This window comes from Ammospiza nelsoni, chromosome 12, assembly GCF_027579445.1.
Source record: "Ammospiza nelsoni isolate bAmmNel1 chromosome 12, bAmmNel1.pri, whole genome shotgun sequence".
NCBI lineage: Eukaryota > Metazoa > Chordata > Aves > Passeriformes > Passerellidae > Ammospiza > Ammospiza nelsoni.
Genome location: NC_080644.1, coordinates 12,707,741 through 12,716,689, shown reverse-complemented (window position 1 = coordinate 12,716,689; position 8,949 = coordinate 12,707,741). Strand labels below are relative to the sequence as shown.

Here is an 8,949-nt window from a genome sequence, read left to right as displayed (position 1 = left end):
GCAACCCTCAGCTGCCAGCCTGGAGGCAGAAGTGGGCTCAGCTTTTGCCATTGCACAGAGGATGAGATGCTCCCGCTGGGAAATTGGCTCTGGTCTGTTCACAGCAACAACCAGCCCACACAGCCACCTGAGGCACAGCTGCCTGGGAGCAGGGCACAAACATGGAAATGATGGAGGAAAGGTGGCAGGAGGAGGCAGTGGTGGGAAGCGAGCCTGAGCATGCCACAAGGACAGGGCTCCCTGCCTGGGCACCACATCTCAGCACCTCTGGCGTGTGCCAGTGCTCTCCCCATAGTCCAGGTCCCCTGAGCAGCTGCCCAGTGTCCCCCAGGTCCTGGCACTGCTCTGGTGTTCCCCTGAGAGGAGCAGGGAGATGCTGCAGGCGGGCTCACCCCAGTCCACGAGCCACAAAGGAACAGGCAGGATGAGAGGGCAAGGCCGGAGTGTCGGTGCCCCGATGTGTCAAATCTATCAAGTGATAACAGTTGCTGCAGGGGCTTTTTCAGCTTTAAAACCCCCAGGGAGCTCATCCAGTGGAGTGAAGCCAAGCCAAAGCTCCCTCCTAGAGCCCGTTGGTGTCTATGGCTGTCACGGAGGCCGGCGTGGAGGAACGCGAGGTGGTGGCCGAGCTCTTCTCCAGGGCTGGGCTGGGGATGCCATCGAGGCTCTTGGCTGCCACCCGGCCCGTGGGCAGTGCCAGGGGCTTGCTCTGGCCGTGCAGGCTTTGCCCACAGATGCGGTGGTGCCTCTCCCAGTCCTTGTGCTGGCAGAAGGAGCCGCAGTAGCGCGCGATGTTGCAGCCGCTGCACGTCTCGCTGGCCTTGCGGCCGCAGTTCCAGCAGCTCTGCAAGAGCAAAGACACTGTGCTTAAAGGGGGTTAGTTTCCCTAGGAGCTGCAGGATGGTGCTGACTCAGCTCTGAAGGGGACTGTTCATCCCCTCTGGCCCAGATTTGAGAATATGCAAATGAGCAATCCATTAATTCCTGCTATTTCCCAGCTCTTTGCCAATGGTTCTAACCCCCACTGCTCTGCCCACAGCCTCTGTCACACTGCTCCAGGCACATCCTCTGCCCTAGACCCACCCCAATGCAGACAGGAAACAGCAGGCATGGACTGAAAAACACTCTGCAGATGCTGCTATTGGGCCTTTTTATTTCCTGTTTTAAGCAGCTCTATTTTGGTCTCCCTCCCAGCCAAGTGCTCTCTGCGGGGATCACGGCGCGCTGCACCGGCACCATTTGCTCCGCACCCTGCCTCGCTGCACAAGAGGTTGGAGCAGGCCAATTTGGAAAAGCAAATGCTCATTTGAAAGCCTCCCAGCCAGGTGGAAGCACTGCCAGAGGCTGAGTTTCAGCCTGGAAGCGGAGCAAAGCCCCTCTGGCCGCAGGGAGAGGTGTCAGCTGGTGGCTCCCGCGTGCCACCGCTTCCCTCGGAGCGCGGGGCAAGGGGCCAGCCCCGGATCAGGGCTGCAGCTGCTCTGGGGAGGGGAGGGACGGCAGAGCAGCTTCCCTGCAGCTGGAGCAGGGCGTAGCAAACACACACTGGGGAGGGCAGCTCAGCTGTGGGAACGCAGCTTCTGTCAGAGCTGGTCTTTGTGGGGACACGGCTGCTGTGAACACCATCAGAGCTGTGGGAGCGGGGTGCTGGGAGGTGCTGGGGGGTGCTGGGCTCCACCAGGCAGCCCTGCTGTGGGGAAGGGCTGGCAGATTCCCACTGCCAGGCTCAGCACTGGAGCCATCAGCTCATGGTGGTGATCTATGGGCTGGCAGTGAAGCACCTGACCTGCTCACTTTGGAACGAGCTGCTCCAGAGCCTCTGTGTCCCCAAGGGTCCTCCACCTTCCAGGGGAAGCAGGACTTGAGACCAAAAAGCCCCTACCAAAGGATGTGGTAGTTCTTTGAAAACTGGGTCACTGCTTCACAGCTGTTTACACTTCAAGTGTTTTTCAGCTGTGTTGCAAAGGTTACAAGATGTGCCAGAACACAGGACAGCTTTTAGACAAGGGCTCCAGGGCTTGCACAGGGGTGCTCAGCAGCTCCCGAGGTCCCAGACTGCTCCTCAGCACAGCTGGAGGAGGAGGACACTCCTCTGCTATTCCCCCATGGAGAAATCACTACTTGCCTCATTCCTTCCATGGCTTCCTGAGCAGTTCCACCCACTCCCATCATGCGACTGCTGTGTTCAACCCTCAGCAATTTCACTGGGAATTGCACTATGGACATCATTCTCTGGAATAACACCTAGAAAACCATGGTTCTGGCCACACTTCCCGAGCCCCAGCTGAGCTGAAACCCAACAGGAGGTTTGGACCTGCTGTCTCCACATCCCAGCAGACAGGAACAGCAGTCCCATCAGATTTCTGCTCAGCAGACACAAGCCCTCGTTCTTCTATGTGCAGAGAGATTAAAATAGGGAGCAAAGCCCACATGGATGGGATGTGGCAGTGCACAAATGAGCCATGTGATTCCCCTTGCCCAAAATCTCAAAAGCTCTACCCAAGTGAACTTCCTGTTAAGCAACAGGGAGGGTGATTTATGATTGAAGAGTAGAAAAGGATTCTCTGAGGCACCCATTTAGCACATGAATGACAAACCAAGATCCACCCTTTCTTCTGCAACATGCAAGTGCGGCACAGACCACCAGGAATGTGCAAGGGCTTTTCCTGCAGCCCAGCTTCTGCCCTGCCCTATTTTCAAGCCCACAAACAGCAATTTCTTTTTTGCAAAGATCAAGTACTCCACCACAATTTCTGAGCTAAACTGCTGCATGCACCAGCATCCTTTTCTCTTTGCTTCTACACCTCTTTCAATTCCACAAAATCCCTGGTGATTACACTGAGTCCAGCTCAGGGTGCCCAGTGGCTGCACACACACGTGTCCACAGACATTTTCAGGCTGACTCCCTGCCAGCAAAATCTAAAAATATTTTTGATTATATTGGTGCATTGTTTAGTTATTGATTGGAGATAGACTTCTAAAAGGAAAAGGTGTTGAAGACTGGAGTTTGGAGCACCCTGGTCTAGTGGCAGGGGCTTGGAATGAGATGATCTTTGAGATCTCTTCCAACCCAACCCATGATTCTGTGAAAAGGCAGGGGGGACCTGCAGGTTTGACCTGGAGACTCTGCAGCCTTGGCAAGTCCTTGCCAGGCTGTGCCCTCACCTCAGTGGACTCCTCCTGCTCGTTGATGACCAGGAAGGCATCCTCGGTGGCCTGGCGCTTGGCGTCGGCGATGGTCTGCTCCATGCGCGCCCGCTCCGACGCGATCATCTCAAAGGCCTTCTGCTCCGCCTCGGCCACCGCCTTCTGCACCTCCGACATGGCCTGCCGCTTCACCTCGTTCACAGCTTCTTCTGGAAGGAAAGAGCAGCCTCACCCACCACCCTGGCACTGAGAGGAGCCTCCCAGAGAAACACAGCTCCAGCTGCGTGTTCACAGCACAGCATCCAACGCGCGGCGAGGCCAGGATCAGCACCACGGGATCCCCGTGGCACCAGAGGAGCAGAGCCCTTTGGGAAAGCCAGGGTGGGAATGATGGCAGGCAGATGTGCACATCCTGGGGCATTGCTGCAGCTGGGCTCCTGCTGTTTCTGCACAGCAAACCCCAGTTTTGTGTTTAGCGTGGGTGATCCAGCAGGATCCCAGCTGTGCTCACCGCGAACACTCACTGGGTTTTATCCAAATCTCCTCCATGACAGCCATGGGATCCTCATGGCATCACAGAGGAGCCATGGGGAAAGCCAGGGTAGGGATGATGGCAGGCAGATGTGCACACCCTGGGGCATTGCTGCAGCTGGGCTCCTGCTGTTTCTGCACAGCAAATCCCAGTTTTGTGTTCAGCCTGGGTGATCCAGCAGGATCCCAGCCGTGCTCACCATGAAAACTCACTGGGTTTTTTCCAAATCTCCTCCATGACAACCATGGGATCCCCATGGCATCACAGAGGAGCCATGGGGAAAGCCAGGGTGGGGATGATGGCAGGCAGATGTGCACACCCTGGGGCATTGCTGCAGTTGGGCTCCTGCTGTTTCTGCACAGCAAACCCCCACCATGTGTGCTTTGTGTTTACCCTGGTGATCCTGTGGGATCCTGGCCACGCTCACCGCGAACACTCACCGGCTTTTTTCCAAATCTCCTCCGTGACGTAGCCCGTCCCCGACCTGCTGCTGAACTCCCTCAGGGAATCTGCTGGAGGAAGGGACACAGGAAAGATTGGCAAAGCCTCATCCCACCCAGCTGCAGCTCATGTGCCCAGTGGTAGCTCAGGACATCATAGGCCAGGGAAGGATTGACCAGCTAAAGCTCCAAGCAGAGGATTCCTACGGGTAAAGCCACTCCTCAAACACTCAGATGATAAATTACAACGTTTAATTAGCACCTTGCATAATTTATGACACTGTATAACCTATCTCCTGGTACTCTACAACAACAGGCAATGCTTACAAATGTATGTTATTCCAGTTCTGCACTGTCCACAGGCTGTGAGCATCAGTCTGTACACCAGCACTTCCCAATCCCAGGGCAATTCAAAGGCTTGAAATGATGGACAAACTGTCCTCCAAGACACCTGGAGATGCTGCTTGATGTTTAACTGAACCTTCTCACAACAGCAATAGAGCTTGAAAATTATCCCTAGGTCCCACAAGGGGAGAAAGCAACAGCTTTCCAAATTTATATAAAAATTTTAATTATATCAACATGGGGCTGGAAGTGTATTAGTCATGATATACTTAAATATAGAAGGGCTAAAAGCTGGCTGTGCCCCCCAGGCTGTCACATACACCCACTGCTCCTCAGGCTTGGTGGCAACTGGAGCCAGGGGCACTTGGATTCCTTGCAGGAGGGTTCACTCTATATTTTGTATACAAATAAGTAGAATATACATCAAATTGATATTTATTCTTGCTAGAAGAAATCAATTTTTATTACTGAATAATCAGAGGGATTTTTCCCCAGAACTTGAATTGCAGTGGGTTTGTTTGCACAGAAATCTGAATTACATTGAAATAAATAAGCATTTTCGATTTGTTTTTTCTATAGGGTCAAACCGCTGCATACCGGATGGGGAAACCAGTCAGCTTTGATAAAGTTGACTCATGACACAAAAATAGAACTAGTAACACAGGTAGCTATTACACTTACAAAAGCCTTTGGTATTTTTAGAATAAATAGACCTTGACATTTAAAATCCTTCAGGCAAGAGAGACTGGAAGGGAGAGAGTGGTGGAGACTAACACCTCCTCCCTGCCTTTTCACCCCCAGCTTTGGACCAACCTTGGCCAGCAGTGACAAGGAAAGCATGAGCAAAGGTGCCTTTAGACACTGACAAAAACTGCTTCCTGTGCCACCTCTCTTCAAATCCTTGAGAAAAATACTTAAACACTGTGCAGATGTGACAGCCTGGGTTTCTTTTTTGTTTGTTTTGTTGGTTTGGGTTTTTTTTCCAGAAGGCAAAAAGGCAAAAGCCCTGTTTATTTGATCCTCTCTTCATTTATACCTTAGTTCTCTACAGGTGCACCTGATTGGTCATTTAATCAATACATTTCACATGACTGCCTAATTAACAAGACACCCATTTGTAAACAACCTTATGAGAAAAACAGCAAAACAGATTGTTAAAAAACACCACCTGCAGACGGTTTTAATATTTGACTATCATTATTTATCTCCAGCTCCCTAAAGCTTCCCAGAATAATTCACGGGAAAACTTATCCAGCTTTCTCTCTCTCTGACCAGGCTGCTATTGTATTTGTTGGGAAGTGCCTCAATGAAGGCAGGAATGATGAATCTGACTCCATGTTCTCAGCAGGCTAATATATTACTTTATGGTACTATATTATATTAAAGATATAATATAGTAACAGATATTACTATATATGATATATTATGTACGATAGTATCATATATTACAATACTATAATATAGTATGATATAATTACTATACTATACTAAAGAATACAGAAAAGATACTAAATGCTAAAAAGATAACAATGAAAACTGGCGACTCTCTCCAGAGTCCTGACACAGCTTGGCCCTGATTGGCCAAAGAGTGAAAACAACTCCCAGCAGAATGCAATGGAACAATCACCTGTGGGTAAACAATCTCCAAACACATTCCACATGTGAGCACAGCACAGGAGAAGCAAATGAGAGAAGAATTGTTTTCCTTTTCTCTGAGGCTTCACAGCTTCCCAGGAGAAAAATCCTGGGTGAAGGGATTTTTCCAGAGAATGTGAATGCCACACACATGGGCCATGGACTCTCCATCAAGGGAGAAGCTTCACCCTGCAGAGTTGTGTGTCATCAGAGGGACACATGGCTTGTGTGGCTCCAGGTGTCACACAGGCCACCCAGCTCATCCCTGAGACAGCCAAGTGTCACCGAGGCACTTGGAGCGAGGGCAAACACATCTGTCCCACCCACAGCAGTGCTCAACCAAACCCACCCCGTGACTGGCACACAGCACCACCCCTCTGTGCCCGTGAGCCGTGCCCGCGAGCCGTGCCCGCTCACCGCTGCCTGCGGAGTCAGCGCTGGCGGGGCTGTGCTGGCGGCTCAGCAGCTCGCTGCCCGCCTTGCGCGGCTCGGCCGTCTCGGAGCAGCGCCGTTTCCAGTAGTTGAGCTCCTCCCTGTCGGCCTCCTGGCAGCGCCGCAGCACCGCCATGGAGCGCCGCGTCTTCTCCACCATCTCCATGATGCAGTTCAGGGCCTGCGGGGCAGGGAAAGGGTCTCAGTTATAGGAATGTGTCTGCTGTTACCTGGAGTGACATAATGCTCCAGATTGCAAAGCAAGATGTTTTCTATTACCATCTGCATGGCAGATTATCGTTTGTCAAGTGGGCAGTTTGCCTTATCTCTCTCTTTGAGTGACCACAATCACACCTTCCTTGGGAGGGGACATCTGCTGATAACAGCTATTGAATGTCACTGCATGGCTGATAAGAACTACAGCATTGGGAGATGTGAGCCCAGAGGGAGGAGCCAAGCATTCCTACCCAGATATAATCCAGAGATTCTGAGACACCAGCACAGGTTCTCCACTGGATTTCCCAGAGGAACAGCAGCTGCCTCTCCTTCCACTGGATCCTCAGAGGAAGAATACATCCTTCTCTACAGGATCCCTGCTCCAGCAGAACCACCCCTGACACTGCAGGAGGGCTGGGCCACAATTCCAATGGGACTGCTGCCAACACCCTGACCCACAGGGTGTCAGGTTGGGTTGTGACTCTGGCAGTGTTGTTCTAGTGTACTGCATTGGTTATTTTACCCTTTTTTTTCCCTTCCCTATTAAAGAACTGTTATTTCCTGCTCCCATATTTTTACCTGAGAGCCCCTTAATTTAAAATTTATAGCAATTTGGAGGGGTGGGGAGGGCTTACATTCTCCATTTCAGGGGAGACTCCTGCCTTCCTTAGCAGACTCCTGTCTTTCCAAACCAAGACACAAAACTATCCTTTGTGCCCTTAAAAAGGAAATAAGCTCAGAAGTTTCTCCTCAATGAGGTGAAAAGGCATCCCATAAGATCTGGGGGACTTCACCTCAAACTTAAGGATAACTAATTGGACAGGAGGCAAAAAGTCCCACCTGAGCAATTACTAGATATAATACTAGAATATAGATAAATACTAGAAACAGAAGAGATAAAATAATACTAGGAAAAGAAGAGAACAAAGAAACTAATCACTTTTGTGGGTTTTTTTACCAGGGGCAGGAGGGCCTCTTGCACCTGGATTGTTTTTTTTCTGTAAAGAGTTTTGTTATTTGGCCTTTTATTAAAACCTTTTTGTTTCCAACACTGCCACAGAAGCCATCCTGCTGATTTTATGCCTTCTAAGGTAGCTGAGCTATCTTGGGTGTGCAATATATCTCCAACAGTTTATGAGACCTGGCTCGAAGAGAATCATATTTCAATCATCACAGGTTTCACTGTGGAGGGACCATACCAGGCAGATGAGACAAGAGTGAGGTGGTTTCCCAAGATTTGGGATGGTGTCATGCCCAAGGGCACAGCACTAGGTAGGGTCACGACAAGAGGTAGCTCAACACCTCCAGGACATGCTCCTAAAAATGGAGAGGAAAACCCCACCACTTTCCTATGGGATTTGGTTATTATTTGGGTGTCAGTGCTGCAGAGCCACAGTCCAACTCCAGATATTCAGCTACAGAGCCTCTGCTCCACCCCAACAACATCCCCTCAAAAAAACCCATTAGCTTTAAACCGTGAGGTCTTCTGCATTTATGATCAAAGCTGAATTTTAATCCCATCTCTGACAGAAACAGCAGTGAAGTGCCTGGAGGAGCTGCCTTGCTCAGAAGGAAAAAGCTCAGCATAAAATCTGCCAGAAGCACCAGGTCTTGCTGTTGGTGCTTTTTTTGGTCCATAAAAGGCTGGCACCTCAGGGAAAAAAAGTCTTAAAATACAGTAATGATAGGTTTACTCATTTTGTAAGTCCATATCCTGACTGCACTTAGTGCATCTGTGCACTTGTGCTGGGCTGGGGCAGGAAAGATCCCAGTGGGGATAAAGCTGGGGTTGGTTGCTCAGCCAGCCATGGCAGCACCTGGCCATGCTCTGCAGGAGAAGCTCCCCAGCTCTAGACACTTCAGCCACACCAACTTTAGTTTCCACTGACCACAGGCAGAGGAAATCTGCCAAGAAAGTGCCAGAGCTCCTCTCAGCCCTCCCCACCATCCACCTGCTTGTGGTGGCTTGTTCCTCCACCAGCCACCAGGAGAGCTTGGCTGTGGTATCAACACAGAAATCACCAAGTGGAGCAGGTGGAACACTGGGCTGCTGCTTCCCACAGAGCTTCCCACAGCCCCTGCAGCTCCTTACGTGATCGAGATGCTTCCACTCATCCGCCCACTCCCTCTCCGTCAGGCGGTGATCCACCAGCTCGTCCTGGTAGCCTCCATTCAACCCTGCAACAACACACAGCCACAGGGGGA

The 8,949-nt window shown here is 51.0% G+C and overlaps 1 protein-coding gene across 1 annotated transcript in view; it reads right to left on the bottom strand.

The window, feature by feature from the left end:
• Window positions 1–342: 342 nt before the first annotated feature.
• The window catches only part of CBFA2T2 (CBFA2/RUNX1 partner transcriptional co-repressor 2), a 59,945-nt gene continuing 51,338 nt past the window's right edge, over window positions 343–8,949 (bottom strand). Inside the window, exons 7-11 of the mRNA XM_059481031.1 lie at window positions 8,837–8,922; window positions 6,514–6,709; window positions 4,117–4,185; window positions 3,163–3,353; window positions 343–844 (exon numbers count right to left, since the gene is read on the bottom strand). Coding sequence (XP_059337014.1) covers window positions 563–844; window positions 3,163–3,353; window positions 4,117–4,185; window positions 6,514–6,709; window positions 8,837–8,922 — 824 coding nt within the window. The 3' untranslated portion in view covers window positions 343–562. The remainder of the gene's footprint in view (window positions 845–3,162; window positions 3,354–4,116; window positions 4,186–6,513; window positions 6,710–8,836; window positions 8,923–8,949) is intronic.